At 40.6% G+C, this 27,060-nt stretch overlaps 1 protein-coding gene across 5 annotated transcripts in view; it reads right to left on the bottom strand.

The window, feature by feature from the left end:
• The window catches only part of RASGRP3 (RAS guanyl releasing protein 3), a 54,194-nt gene extending 29,117 nt beyond the window's left edge, over nt 1–25,077 (bottom strand). For 2 of the 5 annotated variants that reach the window (XM_026081267.1, XM_026081270.1), the window contains exons 1-7: nt 25,012–25,077; nt 17,242–17,339; nt 7,404–7,595; nt 5,501–5,603; nt 4,791–4,853; nt 3,331–3,462; nt 1,848–1,995 (exon numbers count right to left, since the gene is read on the bottom strand). In XM_026081267.1, the coding sequence (XP_025937052.1) occupies nt 1,848–1,995; nt 3,331–3,462; nt 4,791–4,853; nt 5,501–5,603; nt 7,404–7,473 (516 nt within the window). In that variant the 5' untranslated portion in view covers nt 7,474–7,595; nt 17,242–17,339; nt 25,012–25,077. Of the gene's footprint in view, nt 1–1,847; nt 1,996–3,330; nt 3,463–4,790; nt 5,045–5,500; nt 5,604–7,403; nt 7,619–17,241; nt 17,340–17,450; nt 19,904–25,011 lie in introns of those variants that run through there. The other 3 variants (XM_026081269.1, XM_026081268.1, XM_026081271.1) reach the window with 3 other exon arrangements.
• Nucleotides 25,078–27,060: the final 1,983 nt, after the last annotated feature.

Raw genomic sequence — 27,060 nt, 5'->3', positions numbered from 1 at the left:
CCAGAGAGGTCTTTTAGATTTATCCCAGCTGGAAGCAACCATTTTTACTAAACCACTAAAGATACATATCATCTAGCTAGCTCTAAATAAGGATGAACTAAATGAACAGGTGGGGACCTGTGAAAGAGTTGTCCTTACCAGATCTACTTCAATTTTAGTTGATTGAAATACTGATTAAAGAGAGAGAAGGAAAAAACTCAATGAATTTCAGGAACTACAAAGCCTAGACGTACTGTCCTTCTCTTCTGTTGTACCACAGGAAAGCAACCCAAGGAAGAGGCACATGCATATATCTTAAATGAACAACTTCTACATTATTTATATTGAGGTAATGCACATTTTCAGTAATTCCATGTTCTCTAATCCAAAACAAACACACCTCACTTCTAAGAGAGCAAGCATTACAAAGTGGCAGCTTCCAAAGCAGGTATCCAAACACTGTTGCTTTAATACTAGAGGCAGGAAAAGCTGATTTTGCTCAGTGGGTCCTGGCTGAACCATATCAAGCCTCATGTGAGGAGATTCTTCTGGGGAAGGCAGACTATTTTGGCATTTCTAGGAAGCAAGGGAGTCACTGTAGGCTGCAATAGGAAGTCTTTGAAGGCCATGGACTACCAGCTAGCATTGCTCATAGAGCCAAAATTGCACCCTGTACTGAATGCGACACAAATGGGATGGGTTGGCTTTCATGTCCATCACAAACTTCCTCATAGCTTACAGCAAGAGCCAGATGCAAAGCACAGAAGTCTTGACATCTGTGAAGCCACCACAGGTAATGGGAAGGAGGGAGGGGAGAAAAAGGCAATTTCCTCACACTCCTTCTAAGATGGGAGTCTTTGACTGTCACTGTTCTCTGGCAGCAGTGACCTCTCTAGCAAAATGGACTCCTTAGCCTGAATTGCTGCCAAGTTTCTCAAGATTTTTAAGAGTGAGACCCTCTCTCCCTCATCCCTTCATTTCTCTTCATCTAAAGCCATGTGGATTATCCATCAACCCTAAAAACGCACTGCCATCAGCAACAAATTCTGGGACTTTCTTGAGTTAGAGGTGGGAATGATGCAGAGGACAGTGAATGCTGGAGAAGCGTAGGAGCAGGCAGAATGGATCAGAAAGTCATTGGTGTCAGGAGCATGAGACTGATGCAGCAGCAAAGGTAGAAATACACTGCCAAGGAAACAGGGAGCATGGGAGGGCAGGGGATCACCCAAGCCCAGGGAGGAGAAGCACAGAGTGGCTGTGCAGTCTCTGTCTTTGAAGGTTTTCAAGACCTGACCGGAAAAAGCCCTGAGGAACCTGGTCTGATCTCAGAGCTGACTCTGATTTGGGCAGGAGGTTGGACTAGAGACGTCATGAGGTCCCTTGAACCTAGATCTGATACTAATTGGCAAATGAAAGGACAGTTTCTGAAGAACTGGTTGGGACTGTGAATGGAGACTCCAGAAGGGCTAGATATATTTCAGTCTTCTCAAAAATTATTTGATGCAAAGATTCCAGTGTTTCCAGAAAACTAATTAAGTATTTTCCTCAAAGGAAAAAAAGAATCTGAAGAATTTGAGCTATAATATTAGTTTGATCAAAATAATCCCTGTACATGGCTGCAGTAGCTCTTAGCAGTAATTCTTGCCCAGAATTTATTCACAAAATTAATTTCTATGACTAAAACGGTTAGTCACAAAAAAGATCAAGGAAGTGCTGGTCCAGCCATGGCTATGGACATCATATGAAGGATTATAGAGATTTATTATATCGAAATGTAGAGGGAAAAAAGTTTTAAGTGTTGAACCATACAAACAGTTTCTTTAAGGACAGGGTCTTAACTGCAAGTGAAAAAGTTGTAGGTTTCTTACAGAAATTCTTCTAAAAGATTTATGCTCCAGAAAAGTGAGATGTTCAGCTAGCTCARTGGGCTCCAGATGGTCAAACAGCAGGCAGGCTTTTCCCTTCTTGGAAATCCTTTTCCTCTGTGTAACTCTTCTCATCCAGTCATAGGAAGGACTGCAACAGAAAAATAGGTACAATCCTCATTTCTGTTTGGGTGCAGCCTACGGTTTGCACATATAGTATAAAATTACCAGGAGACAGACCAAGAATTATCTGATCTACAACACCCAGCACATTCCAAACACTCAGAGTAAGATGTCCCGTTCAGGTACATAACAGAGGATAAGGGTTTCAGAGGCGCTACCGCAAATGATACAACAGCCGGTTTTTGTCAGAACCCAAGGACAAAGCATTCTTCTCTGCAGTACAGGAAATGATAATTCAAAAATGCCTAGCAACTACATTTCAAGAAGAACAGGCTATATAAAATTCTGATTAAGAAAAAAAAAGACTTCAATAACATCAAGGATTTATTTTTACTCTGTAGGACCACAGGTCCATGAAGTAATGGAACAGCAGAAACACAGTCAATCAAACAGCTAACAAAACAATAAGCTTAAGGGTGTGGATTAAAAGGCAAATCATTTGCTTCCAGCCAATAGAATAAACCCTACCCAAATACAGTAATAGCACTTCACAGAGCAGGAAGACGTTTCTAATTTATTATTTTAAAATGAAGATTTAACAGCCAATAGTCATGTGATTTCACTGGTATTTTTCTTGCAGGAAATCTTGCAATCCTCACTGAGATTAATAGTGCTGTTCTTCCAGGTCACTATACAAATCTTTATATAAAAAAAGATTACTATGCATATGCCATATTTTAAAAGAAAATTCACAATATCAGGTGAGATACAAGGCCTGTCTGATGATGTTAAAAAGGTAAGTTTAATTTCAGGGTGTCAAGGAAGTAAGGGTGTAATCATTTTGATGCAAGAAAGCAACAACTGAGAATGCTAAAGACTGTTCAGTTAAATCATAGCAAAGATGTACACAGAAAGTTGATAGAAAAAAATAAGCAGGTTACTGATGGGAGAAAGAGAAATCTCAAGCTTCCCTGAGAAAATGCAAGACTTGCACAGTGTGCCAGTCACTGCATTGCCCGTCATTCTGCACAAAAATTAGTAAGAAAAAATAATATTAATTGCTTAATTTGCATTAGCTTTGCCACAGAGCTAGGAAAATGATATCTTTTCAATTTTTATTAAAAAAAATACAGAAAAGAAGAATCTTCTCCTTACTGCGACACCAGCTAAACTATGTTACTGCAACTAAAATTTCTTATTTTTGTTAACTTCAAATTTAGAAGTGAATAGAATCTTTCCTGTAACTGCTTGTTTATGCTCTCAAGATCAAGATGGTCCTCAATATTTCTATATTTTTACAAAATTGGAATTCTGTTGGTAAAGAGAACAGAAAGGAAGATGCTGCAGCTCATGACATCCTTACATGCTGGAGATATCAATGAGATGGATGTGATCCTCATATCCGAGCTGGCTGGCTACTTCTCGAAACTCTTCAGTCAACTGAATAAGCCCAAGATCCAAGTTAAATTCTGCAGGAAATTCCAAAATCCAGTATCTGAAATCCACAGACAGCAGTTCAGAGATGCCGAGGCATTCAGATATAACATTCAGTGGCTGCATATATATGCTCACATTCATATTTCAATCAATAGGACTGATAAACATTTCAGACCCCCTGGCTTTGGGGCAAAGAGGGTGGATTACCCCAATGTATCACAGCTATAATTATCTGTGATGTTGAAGAGAAAGATTCCAGACTTTAAAAGTAGAAAGTCACAGACCTTGTAAAACAAAGGCTTCATCACCAACTCTCTCAGTTACTGAACCAATATGCTCAAATACTTCCAAAATACTCTGACTGATGAAAGGATAAGTGATGTCACACAAAAGCCACTTTATCGTATAACTTCCTTCAGTTAACTCACCACAGCAGAACATCGCAGCACTCTTTTGAAATGCCAATTTAAACTGATCCATCAGAAGATGCACATGTGCCCAACTCATGCTGCAGGGACACCCAAATGACACTTGCATTCTTGAAAACTTATCCCTTGTTTACTTAAGACACTTACTGTGCTCGAGCAAGATTTTTCAATGAAAACCAAAGTGCGAATTTCAACGGAAGTTCCACCCTGACAGCCATGAAACAAGAACACTCTTCTGCTATTTAAGGGGGTGGGGGAAAAGACTTTATCAGTCCTGCTTTAAATGCTTCTCTCTCTTTCCTTCACATTGATATAACTTAGTCCAGAGGAAGGAAGAAAAAGCCTTTGTTTGAGGAAAGCAGGTTATATCACGTTAGCTTCAAAACTCATGCTTTGTCTTTTACAGAGAAATGTTCCTACATAAACACAGCCTAACAAGTGAACATTTTCCTATAGAAGTGAGGCCAGGGACAGTTGGTACAAAGATCAGGAGGACATAGCCCACCTGTAATAGCTTTGGCATCACTAACACATTCCTGTTGTCACAAATTATCAGGGCTTTATGCGAACTAAAGCCGACAGCCCAGAGACAACCTTCCTCCACCACTCTAGACTACATCTGGAAATAAAGTGGAGGGTTGTGGCTCCGTGGTGTGGCACTGAACTAACCTCAGTCTAAGAAGAGTCACACCCAAATACTAGGTAAATCAGAGCGCAAGTTTTCAGTGAACTTTTTAGCTTAATGCAGTTAAGTGTCCTAAAGTCTGGATTGCTCTACTTGAACCATTGTTTTCAAATCACAGAAATTCCTTCTTCACTCTGGACTGGAGACCATGTAAGAAAAAAATTAAGAGTTTCACTGCCATGGTTTAGTTTTAACCTTTAGAAAAAGAAACAATAATGATAGTATTCACAGTACCATAAATACAAAATGCTAGAGGAACAAAAGTATGCTTACCTCATGAAATAGCAGATTTTTAATCTGAATTCATTGCAGTTCTCCCCACTGGCATCTCTATAGGTGGACTGGTTAAAGAAAGCTTTGTGTGCCTTGATTTAGTAATGTTGTTCTTATCCACGGCAGTGTCTGGTGTTTTAAAAGATGGGCATTATTTTCCAAAGCACTAGACCAGCTGAATAAAAACAGTACTAAACTTTTCTTCTAGAGATAACTACAGTATGCTCTGATGTTTCATTTACTTTCACAGCATCTTAGGCTATGCTATTTCTTAGCTGCCATTTCATTTTTTGCCCTCACAACAATGCCTGTATACTATTCCTGAGTATTCTGTTGAACAGAACAGACAGTATTTATGGTTACAGAAATTTTTAAGAGGCATGAATGACATTTAGGTACTTCGCTATCACTTAAAGTTCATAAGAGTCTGATGCTAACCTGCTATTATACATTTGAAAAGATTCCCTGGAAATATTTTTCTGCTTCTTCAAAGCTAATTCAAGGTATACCTCAGCAAACTTATACCTATGGACAATATCCACAACCAACAGCAGAAAGAAGCTCACAAACCTCAAGCTTTGAGGCTGAAAAACCTCACCCCAAAACTTTGTTTGCTGCTAATTAATTGACAAGGGTTTTTTACATGCAGCCACAGAAATAATCAGCTTTTAAAATTCTAAGTCAATTTGCAAGACTTCCTGAAAGGATATGTGGACAGAAGCTTGCCAGCCAATTCTGTGGAAGGCAGATACCACCGGTGCATTAAAAGAAAGGTTCTTGGCAAATGGCTGGAGCACTGATTTCCTTTGTCATCTGCAAAAAAGAAACAAGTGAATTAACTACACTTTTCATGACCAGTGAGGAGCTTTTATCCCTCAAATGGAGTCAAATATAAAGCATTAAAAGTTGGTTCATTGTCCACCAAATAGGTAGGAAACAAAACCAAAGCACACAAATGTTCTTTTAGTGAAAACTACTGTTACATTGTAGTGCTAGGTATTTAAAGGAAAAATTGTCAGAGTAGACAACGGGCCATACCTAGAAAAACAGTCCCTGGACCCCACTAAGCTAAATGTTATACATAGAGACTACCAAATCCAAAGAACATGCAGAAGGCATATGCAAAGAAAGTCAGAGGAACGTACTAATTGTATTAGATTTTTGTAAACTTTTTATAGTAAGCCTTACAATGCTTGATCATTTATAACTTGTCTTTACCCTAATTCATGCCAAAAAAAGATATCACAAGAAGAAACTACAGGTAATGGTCAGAGGTAGAAGCAACAATAAACCTTTTACCTTCAATAGTTATGGCTGACTCCAAATACAAGATCAGACTGGTTCCAGTAATCACAAGTTATAAAAATTGTGTGCTAATTTTAGTCCACTCAAAGCCCAGTGTGATGATTTATGTACATATGCTTACAATATTTGTTTTATTGCAGTTTTATATTAACAATTAGATTATTAAAAAAGGGATCTGCCTCAAGGAATTCAGTTTCAAAGGAACACGCCATGTCTGTGCCCAGGGTCTGATCTCCAGCTGCAGTACAGACTCTTGCATCTTTGCAGCGTAGCCTCTGAAACTATAGAAAGAATTATTTCCTAGATAGCTGGCTGACCATCAGTGTTCCTCAATATCTTAAATCTTACATTTGTTTTTTTCTATTACTCTTTTAAAAAATAATAGTCGATATGTATGTATGAAATGGGAAACGCACAAAACGCACAAAAGTTCAGCTGTCAAGAGAGCGTGTATGGAAGGAAGAGGCATGATTTCCAATAGGTACGAAAGATATGGACCCTGCTACCTTTGATTAAGTATTTAGAACAGTTCTGATGGTTGTCTACAAAACTGGATATAGGGGGATGCACTAGGCTCAGTAGCAAGATCTGGCCCTTAATTTTTTAATCTCTGTCAGCTTTTAGATACTTGTTTCTCTCTGCAAGGGGAAAAAAATCAAATTAATATCTCATTTAAATCAAAAGCTGACCTGCGTTTCAAGAGAATCTAAATGTACCTTTGTGAATTAGGCCCCAATTCAAAGCATTTAAGCACATCCATGAACTTAACTGACTTCAGTGTGACATATGTCATGATTAATGGTGTTATGGAACAAGGCCTATTTCATCGCTTCTTTCCCTCAGACCTGGTACATCACATTTTAATAAGAGTAAAAAGATATGCGAGTCTTGAGTCATATTATTGCCAATTATTGCATGATGATTTGGAAAACCTTTCAGAGTAAGGACTGGTCAGAAAAACAGCTGTGTAACCACTCAAGACAACAATCAATGCCAGCAATAAATTCCTACTTCTTTTTAAAGGTAACTCCTTGAATAATTCAATTAAACACTTCTCTTGATGAAGGCTAGCATTTTGAAAAACACTATACTCACCATTGTGCATTATCTGGAGAATAAAAAATTTACTATGCTATACATATGATTAAAATCCTGGCCCATATGATTCTGGGCCAGAATGAACCATGGAAAATTTTACAGAACAGAAATATTGTTTGCCAAAGGAAAGATCAGCTAAATCACAGAACAGTAGGGGTTATAATATGAATTTCAAGAACAGCAGCAAAGGAAAATATTGAAAAATCCTACCAAACATTTCAATACAAGCGTTCAAAAGTTCATCTAACGTTGCAGCCTTCCCAAGTGTGTTTGACCCCATTGTCCTTTAATCGTTGTCAAAAAATAAGGGGCATTTTCACCAAGCAGAAGAACACTTCTTCAGCTGCACAGCTTTATCACTTTATTCTTGGTTGCATTTCTCAACTGGACTTCCAGGAAAATCTGGAGAAAGAAAGGACAGGAAACTGTAATTATATGACTATATGAAAGCATTGTCAGGGTGGAATGTTTACAGCTCAGCTCATCTTTTCTATAAACTGTTTTTTCCCACATAATGCAGAGCACATGAAAGATTGCCATAAGTTTTCAGTATGCTCCAACTTGTATTTTTAAGTGTTGTTCAACTGTTTATCCACTAGCACAAAATAAATCCATAGCAAGGGTCATAAAACAGAAACCAGATGGTAAATGAGGACATGCATGTACAATGACGCACATTTTGTTCAGGCCATTTTATTTACACTTGATAAGTCACATTTTGTTAATAACCCTGCTTTTATGTTTAAAGCACAACAAAAATCTTTTTTTCTAAGGTTACTGGTTCATGGTAGATATCTTTTTATGATAATGTTCTTAATTGGCACAGACCACATAAAACATTTAATAAAGTTTTAAACATAAAACATTTAAAAAAGCTAATACTAAACTAGGAGGAAAATTTTCAGAAGACCTTAAGATCTATTCCTACAGCTTTTTTTTTTTTATATATATCTTCCTACAGTAGCTGAACACTTACAGAAAGCTAAACACTTATGGAAACATTTAAATTTTATCAACATCTACTGTKCATTTAATTATCAAATATCCACTTACTTGAAAGACGGACAAAACAGTCCATTACAAGTTTTCTGAACTAGCTTTACAGGCTGTGAATAAAGAAGACACTAATATTTTATTGCCAACCTGTGACTAAGTCTCACTGCCCCGACGCCTAACTGGTGTTTGGAACATGGCAAACCAAAAATACCTCCAGCACCTTTTCTAGAAAAAAGCAAAAAGGAGAGCTAAAACAGCCCTTGAAGTGAAACAGTGCAGGAATCTGGGGAAATTTCTTTTTAGAGGGTGCTGCACGTAACATAACTTTTTAATGTTGGTCACGCAAAGCACTGACACCCCATATCCCTACTTTAACCCACCCACAGATGCACAGCTCTTCAAACTGACAGTGTCACAGACCTCATCCTGCAAACTCAGCCCCGCTACAACTGCCATCCCTCACCTTTTCCCAAACTGCCCTGATCTTTTCCTAAACGCCACTGCACCCATGAGGCTCTGGCAGCTCACATCTACTGTGCAGGCAGGTGTATCCTGCCACAACTCCCACTACCCCAGAAGAGAAAATGCTCCTCCTTCAGGCCAGGTCTGCACTGCTGAGGTGACCATGCCCAGGAGCGCTCCCGCTGGCACATGTTGGCCCATGTTTTATGCCACTGATGTCTCTTTGCCTCCCAAACCTAGCACCTGCAAACTGGTCACTGCTGGCCTGTGCTAGCTCCCACCAGCACCTGGGACATGTTCTGGACAACATTAGCCGGTCAGCGACCCTGTCGAGCAGAGGGAATTGCATCCCAGTGCCCAGAAAAGCATCCTGCATTGGTTAATTCACTCTAGACATAGCTTCAGAGTCCTGCAGGGCTCAGGCTGCTCTAAGCATCCAGTTGGGTTTTGCTTGGGGTACCTTCAATATACATCACTCAGCCAAAGATACTCTTCTTTTAAAAGGGGCACCTATAGCCAGTTCTTTCCGGTCCCGTCCAACAGAGTATTGGACATGACACACTTTGCCCTGAAGCAGAAACCAGGGCCCTGTGCTAAACGAGCACAGATCACTGAGCAGGTAGTTTCTGAAAGTCAGTGCACTCAACGTGCAGCAGCAGCAAACATGCGTAGCGAGGCACAAGCTTTAAACCCTGCCTCTGCAGTGCCCTACTCCAAGCTGGAAGAAAACCCTTTCCCCCGGCCAAGTTCAATGGTGCAGACCCCCGTCTTGAAGGAACACATCTGTACTTCCAGGAATCAAGTAGCACTCCTATTTGAAATGAAGCAAGGGAAAACTACTCCTTTCACACAACAGCACAGCAGGCAGAGCACTCACCTCGAAATAGGGGAAGCTGGGTTCAGAGCGCTCCTTGGCTTCAAACCTGTGCTTGTCACTGTAGCAGAAAGCATTCTAAGCATTAGCTGTTGCGTTAGGCTGGGCAGCCTCAACCCTTCCTGCTAAAACTGTGTCATCATGCAAAAGTGAAAATTGTCTTGAGGGGACCAGACAAAAAAATACTGGGAGATACATGACTTTGGTATGCTGGTTAGGCCACACGTGAGCCAGGGTTACTCTAGGTTCAGTCCTTGTTCCCACGTATTTAAAGTATAAAAAATAGCGCATTTGCTTGGTTTACATGCTTTGAGGGTTAACCAGCAACTGGGCAGTGTTTTTCAAGATCACAATTTTGTCCCTTGGCACCTAAATTTTGCTAGAATCCCACTTGAGGTATGTTTGCCTTTTTTGACCATGCTGGCATCCTTCTCTAGGTGGTTAAGTTACTGGCTTGATTTATCACAGAGCCACCTACCCAGCTCTTCCAACTGCAGCTGACTTTGTTTTTTCAAGAGGAGAAAAATAATAGGCAATAAATGCCTCCATAAATTTTATATTTGCTATTTCAAAATACTGTTTTAGTCAACTCTTTAAAAACAGAATTGAGAAAAGGTATTGCAATTTCTGCCTATCCTTGAAAATCTCCAAGCATGAAATGCAGGAGGGGAAGAGATTTGATCTACCTTTTCAGTTCTGTTAGTATGAGCATATTCTATAATATATAGCATAAGATCGCATCATCACTATCTTCTGTTGTGAACAGTATCAAGGCAGTGATATAGTGATCAACAAGTAATACTCCCCACAAAAATTGCATGGCTCTTTTTTACTATTACTGTATGCCAGCTACTCAACTGGTAGATACCTAGATCCTGAGGCCAGCAGGATCCTCTCCTCATAAACAGCCCAGCTGATCTAGAAAGGATTTTATTCTCCTAATGCTTCTAAAAGAAGGATGTATCATTTCCAGTTTATGGAGGAGGAACTGGTTGCATTGGCTAAGGCTGTATATCCATAGCTGAGCCAGAACCCGATGTAACATCTCTTGATCCCAGACCCCAACAACCACAACTGTTAAGCGACTATTTGTGTGATTAAGCACTATTGTCCTATTAAAACAATACAAGTTTTGTCTATACTGGGCCTCAATGGTATCAAATCAGAACACAGGTTCTAGAGAGAGGTTCTGCAGGTCAGAAAAAAAAACAAAAACAGAACTGTACTTTTTAGTCCCTTCCCAAGAAATGGGTCTGATCATCCTGTRACACTGCATGCCTTCCAGTCTTGTTACTGTTCATGGTAAATGAAGACATTCAGTTACTCAAAAAGAACAGAGAAAGTCACAGGAATTTGGAAATCCCCTTAGTATCATTATGAATGCTTCATAAATGCTTAGCGTTCTTGTTGCTATTTAGACGTCATATTAGTGCTACCATAAAATGGTATCTTGACTGACTTTCCATGTGTCTAAAGAAAAAAAGGAGAAATTCAACCAGAGAGGTTAGAGATACAGAAAAAAAAAAGTAATCAAAGTACAAGGTTCAAAACTAGTGCCAACACAAGACCCTGGACACGAGGGAACAAAGGGAAGTAAAGGGCAGTACTCACCTTCCAAATCAGAGCTAACACTGCTCTAGGCTGTGTCAGAGCACTCACCACCACTGGGACAGAGGCAGTGTAATAAACAGAGTATGAGATCTAGTTTCCATTTTGGGTATATGTAAAAAACGGAAACGAGAATTTGGAGTTACGTTTCCAGCAAAACCATTACTACTACTTATGGCTCTGCTCACTGACAAAGATATGTAGTGACACTTCTTAAGATATTACTATAAATAACCAACTACAGATTATTACCTTCTCCCACATGTAAAGAATTAAAAACTATTGAAATAAATGGATACTATTAAAAGATTGATTGTGATTGCCAAAGGTGCATCAGGGCTTCCAAACTGAGACAAGGGGCAGAATCCCTGCCCTCACGTGCTTCCAGTGTAACTCTGAGAGGTCTCATTGCCACCCAACTGTATCAGGAGCAATCAGGCAGGCTAGGTAAGAAAAACAAGAGCTAACTTGATAAGATCACATGGTTAGTTAGTGAGGTAATTGTGTACTACAATGAAACTAAAAGATTTTTTTTTGTCTTGAGATAGAATTATAAATCTTCTCTGGTTAACTGTGGTTAACAGATGCTATTAAGGACACAGGTGGCACTCGATTCCCCCCCACCCCCCCATTCATTCTCAATTCTCAGGCCACTTGAAACAGCAGACTCCACTGCAAGTCTTGCTAAGCACTGACAACATGCTGGGAAGGGATTTCAGGGGTCAGTCAGGAATGGGGGGATGCCGAGGCAGCAGGGATATGACCAAGACAGGCCTTAGCACTTCACCAGTACCTACAGCTTTGTCTAAAGGATAATAGGTACAACAATAATATTCCTATGGACCGAGTCATGGTATCAAGTATATCATGCTTTATTTGAAGATATTACTGCTATGGGACACACGCTTCCTAGTTGGGAAGAAAGCAGAAACATCTGCAGTGATGTGCCCAAAGGTTAGAAGTCTGTGATGGGCAGAACTATCAAACACAGAATCTGTTTCAAGTCTTGTCCTCACCCCGACCACCACACACACACACAGAGTTATTTTAAACAGATGGCTTTTCCTTAGTGTCCTTGTGCAGTGTAATTGAGTTTTCCGTTCTATATTTTGGAAGTCTTAAGACAGCTCTATTGTGGACTGTCCTGATACATCTATTTAAAGTGAGTGAATGGGCTGTGAGCTCTTGAGACAGATGTGGTAAAATATAATACATTTTTTTTTTAAAGAAACAGGATACACTGTCAGCAAACTTGTGGTCTTATGCAAAAGCATCAAATGGTGTGAACAGAGTGGGCAGCATGCAGTCAGTCTTTAACTTTGGCTACTGTTGTAAGTAAAACCAAAAGATATCACTTTTACTGCTAGGGGGCTGCTAAGGGGAGGTCCACACCTACAAGTTACAGCAGTTTAATTTAATATTAAAATGTCAAGCCAGCACAAATCCCTGTGTGGGCACTTTCACATTGGTTTCTAACAAGTTATATTGGTTACAGGTGCAAGCTAAACCAATATGTCAGGTTTAAATAGGCTTAAATTCGACATACAGAGTAATATTTATTTAGCTAAATGGAATTTAAACAGCTTTTTAGCCAAGCCAAAGTAAATGCACATGTAGCATTTTCCCCATTAATTAAAAGTGGGCTATTTTCCTTCTATTTAGGGCAATAAATAGAGCCACACATGAACAGTTCAACTTTGACACAGAGGCACCTCTATCGGTCTCAGTTCATCCATAAACTTTCCAGAGGCCTGCATGCAGGAAACTCATATTCTTTACAAGATCAGGACATTCTTGGGGGTTTTAGTAAGCCAGACCTCCCCTCTTCTCCCCCTCCTCCTCCAAGCCTACATCACACGTTGATAAATGCTTGCATTAAAGGGCCTCCATCATCTGGCTGCTGGAAGGAGAGCCCTAAATGTGAGCAGCTGAAGAGAGAAAGGTAATCAGTAGCAGTTATGTAGAAAAAAATTGAGAATGTTCAAGGATAACTTCCCTTACTATGTATCTTTTCCCTTTATTCTGCCTTGCTCATGTCAGCTGAAAGCTCTTCAGGACAGTTTCTCTGCTACTCTGTATATGCAGTGGAGGCTCTCACATGAGGCCCTTTCTTGTGATTAGTGTCTCCACATATTAGTGTAATTAACCTAATAAGAATCCCAGATGGGACACATAACTTCTGCACCTTGGCCTACACAGGTGCAATTGAGACATCTGTTTGGGCTAAAGTTAACATCGGTATTTGGTTGTCCTTCCTGAAGGCTTTCCCTTCTGAGCAGATAACGTTCCTTGTAGGTTGTCAGTACCAGTTTATCTATTTCAGGACACACACCTCCAATTTTAGAAAATTCTGAGCAAGTGACATGGTCAGGTTTCTCCAGCGTCTGATACGACAAAGCTGTGCTAGACAGGAAAGGACAAGGATGCTGGGCTTTCAGGCTGCCTAGTGCCACAGCTTCTGTTGCAGTCCATGACCCCAAGCATCACATGGAGCATCACAAGCTGGCCGGAGGGTGGCGCATCTGCCTTCCCAGTGATGCTTGTCTTGGGGAGTGGGGACACAGCACAAGAGGGAGATTGTGGCACTGCTCCATGCATGCAGGGTGCAAGCCCTGCTGCAGGTGGAGGAAGAATGAAAGTTCAATACGAGAGTCTTAGGCTCAACCAGCATGACTTGCCGGTATTCATTCACCTTTGCTCAGACCTATTACAACTTTGGACAGTTGTTATCCAATAAACCAGGAGACCCACAATAACTGTCTGCACTCTTTTACTTTAATTCACTCTTCTGGATCAGAAAGGGGCTTCAAAAGGCACTAACTGGACGGGGACATTCATGTCACAATAGGGGACAGCACAGGGGGATGGCTAAGCGCATGCTGCATCAGCTGCTAAAGCCAAACCTCGTATTAATAAGAAACACTGTAGAGGGGTTGTTAGTGGCTCCATAGCTTAAGATATGGGAACAAATTTCATCTACTCCATTTCATTCCTCTATCCAAAACCAATGTAATCTCTGAGTGAAGGGCATGGGTGGCCATAGTGCAGAAGCGTGCAAGTTACTAATTGCCAAAATGTATTTCATTACGTTCAACTTTGAGAGGAGACTCCACTGGGCTATTTACTTTCAAGGCATCATACATCACCCAATTAAAATAAAAGGGCGTAGATATACAAGACCTGCATATGTACTCTTCTTATAGGAACAGAGGTTAAATGAACAGGACTTTAGGAAAGACAACAAGCGGATAAAGAAACCCACTCATATATGTTACCAAGCTATTAGTTCAGAGACACAAAATAACTTGTAGAAGTTGATAAACTGGAGTACAGGGTACAACATATGCTGATCTGACACAAAAGAGAAGCTTACAGAAATCATGAGGAATGCTAATGGATTGTCACACGATCTATTACTTTGAGGAATCAGAAAGTCACCTGATTAGGGCTGCTTAAACAGCATTTTGTTTAGCACTCTTAACCTCTTAATGTAAAATACAATCAAGAAGATTTTTGAGAGGACAGAAAAAACCCGCACTTTTCCTCACTTACAAACCTCCCAAAATAATGGATAACTTGATAACTGTGATACTAAAAACAAAGGTTTCATTCTCAATTGCAATTCTAGGGTTTTATGGAACTGGTTATCTCCCATACTTCAGGTTTTCCCCATCCACTTCTGCTTCCTCACTTTACTGTGTTGGCATTTGTCTCTGTAACTCCTGTTAATAATGGCAGTAAAATCTGAACATACGTCCTTGAATTATTTCATACACTAAGATGATGACCTTTTACTTCCACTTTCCATGGGTCAGGGTAGTAAAATTTCCCAGGAATGTATCAGGTTTAAAGGGAGATCTAAAGCGGGACTTCAGTTCACATTCAAACAGAGGCAAACATTCAGCCACACTTCTCAGCAGTTTTGTCATAAAATTGTTTTGCTCTTTCCAGTTAAGCAAAACAAAATCACATATATCAAACATTTGATTAACATATGTGACATGAGGGGATCCAGCTCTTCTGAACTTCTTTGCCCTTCAGACATGTTGGAGGTCTCCATCACCAAAGTACAATCCATGGAGAGGAGAGCTAACAGCAGTAAGAGCTCACATAGCCCTTTAAGTTAATCCTAGCCAGAAATCAAATCAAATCGATACACTGTCTATACTTCTTATAAGCCATGCTAATGTCTTTAGGCCATAAGAAAAATTTTTGGCAGTTACCTTAATCATTCACAGACCTGCAAACAACTCTTCACAGTCTTTCATGAATAAGTTAACCAGGTCACATAGATCAAGTCAGGGAAAAAAAAATCCTATCAGCATATCTTCTTGACTGATCACACCATTGTATGCCCTTAAGGACACTGCACCAGCCCCAAAGAAGACATTTTTAGTTATTTTAAAGCGAATATGGGGAAAGAATCAACTCTTCAGTTCTAAAAGGCAATGACTCAGTATACTCATTTTTAGCTATTCTGTAACAAAATATTTTAAATTTCTGTTGTTGTTTACCATTGCCAGCTATATTCTCTTAAAGCCAAGCTAGAAAAATAGATTGGTTGATTAAATTATTAATATGTCCTAGGCCTTATTTACCAGGCTGTCTGACATTTTAAGCTTTGGGAGTTACTTTTTTTCCACACAAAACTTATTTTTTTCTTATTTTAATTAAACTGGAATTCTTGTATAGTAACACAGCCCCAGAGTAATATCTTTTTTGAAGCTGTTAAATCTCCCAAGACTCATGACAGTTCTAAGAGTCAACACTACGTCCAGTTTCACATCACTTCTCAATCAATTTTAAGGCAAAGGAGGACTATAAGCGTCTCTAACTTGTACTAAAAATCAGTAAGTTTGGTACGAAAGCTCTTGTATGATAAACCTGTGGCTTCCAAATAGAAGCTTTTTCATCAGATACAATTCTGCAATTTCCAGGTATTTCCCACTGTAGAACAGCTGCTCACGACACAATAGTTTCCCTGCCTACCATATTGCAAACATCTGCAGCACACATTATAAAGAACTCACAGGAATTATAGACACATATGAAGCTTGTCATGTATGTAAAGGCTTTACAGATCCATGTTAGTCAGCCAGACAGGAGAGAAAATTGCTAAGCATCCCAGAAAGCAAAATGTTAAAACACATCCCCTCCTCCCTTTTCCACCTCTGCACTGTGTTTGTCGCGAAAGAAGATAAAATGATTATCTGTGGTCACAGGTACCATTGAAGGGAGACTTCAAGACCTAGTACCTGTTATCATTTCCAGCATCAATGGCTGTATCAGATTTCTCACTCTTTCTGGTTTCTTGAGTTTTCATAGCTGAAGAACAACTGCAATTACTTTACATCTAATAAAAGCAAACGTATCACCATGTGAAGAGAGGAGGTTAAGTGTTCATATTTCCCTCCTGAGCCCCTTATTCTATACATTACCTCCCCCCAACATCAAATTCACATCTTATACCTATCCTGGTATGAGAAGTGGTCTCCTCTTGTAGAGAGCGCAGTTTTGCTGCCGACCTTTCCTCCCGTGACCACGATTAAAACATGGTTCAACTTCAGAAATATCTTGACCACACATTTACAGCCTGGGAAGTACTTATCAGTGCAGTAAATTGAAGGCAGCAACTGGCAAAACAATAAAGGCAGGAAGAGGCCTGCAGAAGCTGAAGTAATGGGAAGCTGCATGTCTGACAGGGGAGCAGGACGGAGTTAAAAGAACAGAAGGGCAGGACAGGACTTGGGCTCCTTTTCCTAATTTGGCTGCTATAGTGCATTTCTAACAGACTCATCCGTAATTTTCCCTTTGATGGATGTAGAAAGTGGTTCACATGTAACTGCTATTTCCCCACAGATGTGCTAATAGGTCTCAGACAGGGAGAGAGCATGGACCAGTTGCTAATGGTCATCATCCCGTCTCACTCCCTGGCAGCAGCTTTCCATTCACTGCCGAGCTGATGCTGTTTAAAGAGAGAATGTACATTTAAAGAGAGAATGCACCATTTAGGTGTGCTAGATTACAGAGACAGACACACATGACAGTAGACAGACGTGCTGCGTGATCCTAGGAGATCATGCAAATTGCTGTCTACTGCACACTCACATGAGTCAAGGACGCCTGCCTGGTGCAGTGTTATGGTTTTGCATCTGCAGAAGTCTCCGATGACTCATGGTTCACAAGTCAGCAGGCCTGCAGAAAAGCTGGAGAATAAAAACACAGCCTGGAGTCAGAGGAGATCCAGCATCTTTCTTTGAGAAATTCTGTCAACAGATCCTGGACAGCAAAATAAATAAGCAGTTTTCCTTCCTTACATCTAGTTATTTTTGTACGAGTTTCCCCCGGGAAGAACGGTGAAACAATGGCAGGCTTCTGATTTCTTAATGGTGCAGAGAGAATATTTTCAAGGCAGGCATATACTATTTCTTCAAGCAGTTTAGAGGTCTTTAAAATATTAATCCTCCAACAAAGAGAAGACCAGAGAGGAGATTATTTGCTCTAACTTTTCTCATTAGATTTTGTACTCATTTTCAGAGGTAACAAAGCAAGTGTCAATCTGCTGATTAAAACCTCTTTCCTTACTAAGCAGTCTGCTAAGAAACACACACTGGTCAGTACAACTGCATGAAGACAGAGAGCAAACTTCTGAGACTGTTTATGAAACAGCAAGAAGTTGACAGTACAGGATATGAGAGCAGTGTCACTGCAGTTAATTCCTATAGTTCTTGGAACAGAGTGAGTTTTATTAATAACCATGTACCTTCCTAACAATAAGACAGTTTGCAGCCAACAGGTTAAATGCCTTTTTAAAAAAAGAATAACAGCAACAAAGATGTTTCTCATCAAAAGACTTGAAACACAAACATAGGTTTATTTGAAGATGGGCTATATATAAGAGTATACAAAACAGTGAGACAATTTAAAAAAGGGGAAGGAGTCTGTGTGGTGTAAAAGACAATCTGTCTTAATGAAAAAGAGGAAAAGCATCTTACAGACTGCTTTAATAAGTAATACATTAAACAAGTAACTTTGATCTTTAGTTTGTTAAGATTATTTTGTTAGTTAAACATTTCTTGTATGCAAGAATATCTAAGACAAGATTGAGGCTATACAACTATCCCACTTTCACAACTACAGAACGTGTTGTTACTATAGGACTTGAGAAAAGCAAATCTCACCAAAAAGAATCAGTTATGTTTGCAATGCTCATTTTCTAACATACAGTACTCTAATGCTGTAAAATTCACATATTTGTAGCACAAACTGTATATCCTACTGTAAAAGAGCAGAAAATCTAAAAATGCATACTTTATATAGATGCTATACCTACTATATTGTCAAAGAGTTGCCATTACTGGCAAAGCAACTAAAGCAGTTGCTGTTGTTATAACAGGTTAGAATCTCATCCTCCACCAACTCTCTCTCTGGCTGCATGTTATTATCTGTGGATAACCCCCCCCTCAATTTAATTGGTAGTATAACGCCTCTCCAGTGTCTGGTTCAGGCCATCCCAAATATCTGTTGCCCTAGAGAGTAACTTGCAGACAATTATTAAATTAATCCATGCCTATTTGCTTTGTATTTATAGTGGAAACCGGTAATACTTTCTTTCTCAGCACATAATTATCAAATTTGAGGAGCTTGTCAGGATTTCTGGAAAGGGTCTGCTTATCTCACCAATTTAAATCCAGTAATAATTACAAAACAAAATTAATCTTGTGGCTATGTGGTAAAGCTAATATGAAGGGAAAAAATGTTCCGGTTAGAAAAGGAAATTAAAGTGCAGGAGGTGTTAGGAAGATCTTGATTTAGAAGCCATGAGCTAGAGGTTTTGGGGCTCATTTCCCTTCCCCCAGTACAGGAGAGTGTTCAGCATTGAAAGGCTGACTGCTGCTGAAGTCAGGTTTTCAAAACAGCTCACGCCTTTTCAAGCTTATTTACAGGAACGAACTATATTTATATAAGCACTAGTATACCAGATATCTGTGCTCAAGTCAGAGATTACACCAATTTCTAAACCAATATAGTTAAATCAGTGCAAGAATTCCCAAAGAAGCCGGCTTTGAAACGCAGACATCAAACAGCAGTTTGCACTTTGCAAGTGGATTGCAAAAGAGCCATTACTCAACACCTTAACCTAAAAATCTTCTCTCTTCTTTTGCTTCCAAACCGTGAGCTGAGAACTAGATCCAAAGAAACGGCTCAGCGCCTGACTTCGTCTCCCTCTCACTCTGGGGCCTGGATGCCGGCACGCAGCTCCCACTTGCCACCTCGCTCTCGCCTCCGCTGTCCCGCCAGGCGCCTGCCAGTGTAGGAAACACCCAGAGCCTCTAGTCTCTCTCTCCATTTTCATTATTAAACCCCCCAAATGCCAAGCTCCGCCCTTCCAGAAGCATATCAGAGTCCGGAGAACACTGAGCAGCTCCCTGCTTAGGATCAGTCCTAAGCCCTTTGGGGATGCACACGTCAGGGACTCGTCTGCCTCGTCTGTGTTAGGCATCCTCTGGTCGCACCTAGCACACCAGCCCCATACGAAATAGGGGCAGTGGTGATGCCCAGGGTCTTCATCCAAGACGTCTGAACGCTCCTTAAAGCTGCGAGAAGAGATCCAGGATCAATTCTTTCCTTTAGCAGAAGGACTGGAAATCTCCCACTGCCCTGGCTGAGACTGTGGAGTGGATTTGCCTGCCCCAGTGCATCAATGAGGTTTCATATTAAATGAAATAATAAAGCTTTTTGGGCTGCACGGTGAAAGCAAGCAAGATCAAAAAACGTACAATTTAAGGGGAGGAGTGTTCACTCAAGAAGGAAAAAAAAACACCCCAAAGAATTCTAGTTCCTGCCCCAATGCCTCCTTAAGATAAAAATACACTGACAGTCATTAGGGCAGGGCCTGGAAACCAAGAGTTTTAGGAAGGGTGGCAGCTGTTTCAGGAAGTATGTGTTCATGAGTTTGGTGAAGCAGACCATGAGTAAGCAAGCTAAAGCAGGCAAGACATCATAAAGCAGATGAGATTATTATTAGTCTTTTAAGGAAGCTATTTCATGAACAGTGCGATAAGGCTGGAATGTCATGGTTACTCCGATTTGGATGACAACAACCACTATATATCCAGGTGGTACAGTGACTCAAGCCCCAGTTCAGCAAAGATATGTAATGTAATTTGCCCCACTGACATCAGATCACTTATATGTATACGCTGCTTTTCCTTCCTCCCACTAGTAAACCCAGAATTTCCAGGCAAGCTCCTGGTTCAAACACTGGGTCCTTGCAAAATAAACAGAACTCATCAACGCGTGTTATAAGAACCAGCAACAAGACTATGGGTTGGGTGGACCTACGTGCTACCTTAGCCTACCCCGCAGGTAAAATGAATCTAGGGGTGAATGACGGGCCATGAATAAAAGCCCGTCTATAATAATACTGGTTCAGATTAAGGAAATCCCTGTCGGTGAGAATGGAGACTAAGCTGGAGAAATGCTATGACTTTTTATAAAATTTAAAGAAGAACAGAACAACGCAACAAAGAAAATATGCAACCTCAGGTCAAAGACCACTTCAGCAGCATGTTTAGCAAACATGCAGATATATACCCACTATCAGCCACAACTCAATCTGTTTGACTACGTCATATATGTTTTACTTAATTATTGGTCTCTAGGACTGATTTCTACATTGAACCCCATCAATCTGCTTCAGGTACTGTGAACAACATATATAGATATATCAAAAGGAATGGAAAATTCCTGTTCTTCTAGCAGATTCTGGATGGGAACTGTTCGTGCATGCATCTCCTGCACTCCTGATTCTCTCGCACAAGGCCACCGCTACTCCGTGTGAAACATCTCCTTCTACAGTAGAGATTGAAAAGTGAAGCAGTTTTAACAGTAGCGGAAGGAGTTGTATACGGAAATGTATTGATATACATAACACGTAATGTCAATATGTGTTAGCTCCTGGTATACTGAGTTTGGTATGACTTTTCTGGTAGACCAAAGTGGGCATACTGCTGAATCACTAATATTAAATTTGTGCTAATTTAAGATGATACAGTTATTTTCTCTTTGTAGGAACTAAATATATAAAATATCTGAACAAGAATAGCTCAGTTTTGCACAGATTATTATGCCTGGCAGATTCTTCAGGTGTTGAAACATTTTCCCCTTTGCTGAGAAACTCCAGATCATTAGTAAGGAGAATATACATAAATCACAGGTGGGAGGGTACAGGGTAGAGAGTCAAACATTTCATCCCATTTGAATGTGGTCAGAGGACACAGCAGCAAGGGGAGCGGTGATTCAGAGAAGTGAGACAACAGATGTCCACCCAAACAACCAGAGTAATTCTCAGGGGAAACTGTATTTTCTGCTGAGCTGTAAACATCAGTGGTGTGGGTATTTCCACACCCCCACACTTTGATCCTGACCCCGTACACGTTTAGATGTAAGCTGGACTTTCTGATGGGACCACTCATGAGTTCAGCTCAGCAAATACCTATGTGTTTTCACGATTAGTTCTTGCTTCTGAACTGTTTGTTTTGCTGATACTACTAGTGCTTGTAGCTGATATTCTGACCCGGTGATGAGGTGACTTTTTAGATATGTTACACCAATAAGCAAATCTATTAATGAAAGGTATTACATTGACCATTTACATTGAATAGAAAAACAGCACAGATGTAAGAGCAATGAACAGAAAATTAGAAGACCTGAGAATTTGTAGCAGCTTTTTTATTTAATCTAACATTCGGGTATTGTACAGTACAACAGCTAATCTCCAAATACATTGCCTTTCCTGACTTAAAATAGAGGGCCAACTTGAAAATGTCTGCCAAACTGATGGCATAACATATGTCATAACAAAACATAAATATGTTAGCAGAAAACTAATTCTGCACAAGTTGTATAGAGTATCTGTACATATATTCTGTTGCTAGGAGCAGACAGCTTAGAGAAAAAGAAAACCATACAAGTACCCCTTCGGTATTTTTAAAAGTAGTTTCCTCTCTTTACTCAGGAACATCCTGGGAGTGGCTCCTGTGTATAATGGCATTTTCAATTACAGAGAGGAACTGGCAAAACTGTGGTTACTCTTCAGCTAGATGTTTTCTTACAGAGCAGTAACATGCCCATTCAGAGAACTGTATGGCTGCCCTTATCATTTCCTTAGAGTAAAAGGAAGAGGATTTAACAGGAACCCTTCAAAACTTTCAGTGATACAAGCATGCACTGAACTTCTGCAGAGGGACAGAAATGTTTATGCTGTTAACGAATATCCTCTACTATGTAATCAACAGAAAATTCCAGGATGAACGATTTCCGTTAGGTATTGGGCCATCTGGATATGTATCTATGTTAATGGGAGATGTAAGGGCTGAGCGCTTCTCAGGAAAAAGCATGAAGAAATTCAATGTGTGTACTTCATCTCTATACAGAACTGCCTTGTCTTACATGAACATAATGGGGAGTATATTCAAAAAGCTGAGCACATGAGTTTCCACAAGATAAGGATATTGAATTACAAAAGAATGGTGATACAGAGGTTGTATCTTCTGCCTAACTGTAAAATCACCGTGTGCCCCAATGGTATCCCATGACTGGTGCTGCAATAACAGATGTTGCAGTTGGAATTCATCAGAAAAGCCACAATGTGAGGAGAGTCTGAAAACTGCAATACTCTCATTTCTCAAAGTACACTGTCTGCATTTAACAGTAACTATCCCTAACAAAGTTGGCTGGAGGTAATGATTAAAATAATAGCAGCCTTGAGTATCTTGTAATGTTGTTGCTCAAGTTTTCTTTGTTGTGCAGACAGAAGATTTAAATGTCTAGTCACTAATCTTGAATTTTATTTAGGAAAAGATACAGTAATGATGTCTGGAAGCTGCAGATAGAGCAGTGTTGTTTAACTTAAATTTTGCAGATCGGAGCGATGTTTTTTCTCCTTTATTGTAAATGACCTCAATAATCAATAGTATAGAAGCACAAGACTGAGTTCMCCTTACCATGCATTTCTGAGACAGTTCGGTGACTGCTTTGGCAGGGTGCTTTCAGACATGTCTTCTGTTACCTGAAGGTGAGCTCAACAGTGTGGTTATGTAATTTTTACTACGTAATTATCACTAGTTCTCTTTTATACTACACTCACTTCCCAGGGAGGCCTGAGAATAAAATCAGTCCACAAGATACATCCATATCAGGATAGTAATCCAGCTGATACAGAACCATGTGGCTTTACATCCATCTTCTGCACCAGCCCTGGCTCAGTGGTTATGCTAGAGCTAAGGAAGAAGAAGGTGCAGCAGGAATGGTCTGAGCTTCTGTCCATTTTCTGGTGGACTTGGAGTTTAACTGAGATCAAAGCATTGTCCTTCATCAGAGCTTTCCAACTGGCCTGGCAACTTGCTTAACAGAGGACATTCATCACAAACATAAATATAATGCCTGGAAACAAGTGCACGGTGGACTAGTGTTACTCAAAATGAAGCACCTTGGGCCCCACAGGCCTGCCACATTCGTGGCCTCACACACCACTGGTGTGGGAGGGCTCTGGTAAAAGCACAGCCTGAGAGCACCCGAGCTCTTGGTGCAGAGGCAGCCTACCCTCAACAACAAGAGCAGGCAGGAAGCCAGGCAGACTTCTGTTTTTGTGAACAATAGAAACTGATTGACATTTTCCCATAAAATTTCCAGTTCACTGGCAAAGCCATAAACTATGGTTTAAAAGGAAAAAAAAAAGTCTTCAGGAAGGAATAATTAAAGTTTCTCTTTCTATGTGAGAAGTCTTTGAATCAGGATTATTCTGCCCATCTTTAAAGAAAGGACCACATGATTCACTAAACCTCCCAGTATTTACTCTTGATCCCCTTCTGAAATTCAGCCCTTTTGACTTGACAGACACCTTCCTCACCAGGATCCCACTGCTCTCTACTCCTGCCCCTTTTAACCTTCCCCAAAGCACCTGGCACCCTTCAGTCTCTGGCATATCGAGCCCCATTACCCATTCATTTGTTCCAATTCCTAAGTCTTATTGCAAAAAAMCCCAGCTCATCTCTACACAAATAAATGATTAAAAGTTCCTTTATATTTATATATCCAGTACTCTGATTCTTGTGTTTTTAAGCAAAATTTCAGACTAGAATAGACAAAAATTATCAGATGGGGAAATCAATCATTCATGAAGCAAAAACTCCAAAAATGCAAGTGTACAAAAATAAATTGAATTAAAAACCTAGAGATATTTAGAAGACTCGCTCTCTGCTTCTAGGGAGGATTTTTTTATTTTCCCAATCTATTTATGTATTACTATCCAGAATCAATCAATTGCATCTTAATCAGTGCATCTTCACTGCTCTCCTGTATTTCTGTTGCTACCTTTTTCTTTCCCCAAAATCTCTTCATTCGTCTCAAAACAGTAACCAGTCACAAGCAGCTTTCTTCAGACCATACTTTGATGGTAAACCTTTGTCAATCCCTTACCTAAGTACTTTTAAGCCAAATATTGTCGTTGCTCTATTCTCAGCTTGCATCCTTAACCCATTAACTAGCTCTACGTGAAGCTCTACAGAGAAGGGAAAATACATTTACTGCAAACAAACTCTCCACACCAACAGCTGAGTAAACAAGCACCATTTCCCTGCCCTGGCTAGCATTAGGACAAAACACGGTACCTGTATGGTTCCTGCAACAGCGAGAACAATGCTCTTGTTAATAACAGGTCAGAAAAATACACACATTCGGAGCATGAATGACTGTTTATCAATGAGGTGACAAAAAATATGCCTCACCCTTAAGTGTTTTTACAAGAGGTCTAAGATGAAAATAGGAAAGCAGTGGCAGTCTTGAAAAAAAATAAAAACAAGGAAAATCACTTACTGTACTTGGTTCTGCAGAGGTATTCAACACAAACATCACCCTTCCTTGTCCAGCTGCCAAGAGCTAGAGCATGAAATGAGCAGCTGTTTCCTTCAAGCTGGGGCTGCGTGTCTTAACTAGTCACATGCCCCTCCTGATAAATCTCACTGCAGTGCCAGGAGGTCAGAATCTGAAGATCATTATTCCCCTTATTAGAAAATCCTTTTCATAACAGCAGCCTTTGCTAAAGCATTTGACTGGAACCTGGCACGATGTGTTCCATAACTTACTCTTTTTTTTTTTTTTTTAATGACAAACACCAAACAGTAGATAAGCCTTAATCAACAGTAGGGGCAGCACAAATGGAAAGTTAAACACATTCCTGTTGATTACTTCGGTTTTGTTTCTAACTCCACAATTTGCTGTGTTTAAATTTAGTCTTAACAGGACAGGTAGGACAATTTAAAACACTGCGGCGTTTATAGTGTCTTTAAGACCAGGCTACTCCACAGATCATGCAAAACGTGAACAATTCTACTTTTGGGGCTTAGCTGGATTTAAGGGGAAACATCACTATCTTTTGAGTTTGGACAGGAGAGTAATGGGTGCCTTACTAATACTGGAGATATATATTTTTCTGGTATCTAGAATTTTACAGAACAGATATGAGGCCCTGTTGTGCCAGACCTTGTTTAGTCACATAGTGATAGCTCTTTTGGGGTGGGGACTACCAGTCTAAACAGAGAGAACAAAATGGAAAACAAAAGCATCCTTATCCCCATGTTCCCAGATGCAGAACAAATGAAGGAGAAACACTGAAGTAGCGAATTTAACAGATTCTGAGGGAATTTTCCAGGGAGCTATGTAGCCATTCCCCATTGAAATTCAGCTGAGCCTCTGTCCCTAATTCCTCTCAGCTTGGTCACGTTTTTCAAGGTATTTAGGTGTTTAAAGACAAAGATATACAGTCAATGGGATTTTGAGGGTGAGACGCAAAACCCACTTTTCTGAAATGCTTAATTCCCATCCCACACGTAGCATATACTATGCTGAAACTCTGATGGCAGTTTACTTCAAACCAAACGACTAAGAGCACACACAGGCAATTGCTGTACCTCAGTGAAGCATGTAGTAGTAATGGATGGTAGTTTATTGTTTTGCAAGCAAATAAAACAATGCAAGATTGCACAGTCTCACTGGATTATAAAGTGCATTATCGGGTACTATTTTAAAAGCCAGCCTGCACTAACAGTAAGTATTGCAACTGAGATGTGAACAAGTTAAAGGAATTGCTTGGAGCCAGATAACCACTTGTTTTTAGAATTATTAAATTATATTGTATCTAGCTGGCACATTTGCCAGAAATCAATGAATGCCTGTGAAACACAGAAGATGGTGGCTGCAGGGGCAAAAAAAAAGGGGGGGGGGTAGTTCAGGTTGCTTCCTTTGACCTTACCCAACTATTCTTATTACATAAACCTGCACATGGTTATGAAACCATGAAGCCACCAGCATGGCCTGAGGCAAGGAGGAAGCCCTCACGCTGACTGTCCATGCCTTCGTGGGGCTCTCGTTTTCTCGCTACCCTTGTGAAACTGCAGGGTCTCCCTGACAAGTTTTTTGGGGAAAAACCCCTCCGAAACCACACTGTCCCTCGTAAGCCAGCCAGATGGCAGCAGGTCGAGAGGCCCCAGTCCAGTGTCTGAGGACCGAGGACATCCTCCGCGGACACATGTCCAGCCCTCGCCTCCGCCGCCTGCACCCGAAACCCCGACCGCCCCGGCCACWGCCAGGGTGCGGCGGCCGGTTTGTTCCCGTTTGCCTTTGCCCCGCGCCCTGGCGATGCGGATAAGCGACAAGCAACGCGGCACGAAGCATTAGTGCAAAGTCCCCCCAGGGCACGGCCCGTCCCCGGCCGCCGTCCGAGGGATGTCCCCGCCGCGCCCCCTCCCCGCCGGCCGTTGCGGCCGTTAGGGCCGTTAGGGCCCTCAGAGCGCACGCCGCGCCCCGCAGCAGCGGCGGCCGTTTCGCGGGGCCGCGGCTCGCCGCCCGCTAGGCGCTGCGGGGAGG

Source organism: Apteryx rowi, unplaced genomic scaffold (genome assembly GCF_003343035.1).
Source record: "Apteryx rowi isolate R43461 unplaced genomic scaffold, aptRow1 scaffold_54, whole genome shotgun sequence".
Taxonomy (NCBI): domain Eukaryota; kingdom Metazoa; phylum Chordata; class Aves; order Apterygiformes; family Apterygidae; genus Apteryx; species Apteryx rowi.
This window is presented reverse-complemented; position numbering and strand designations above follow the sequence as displayed.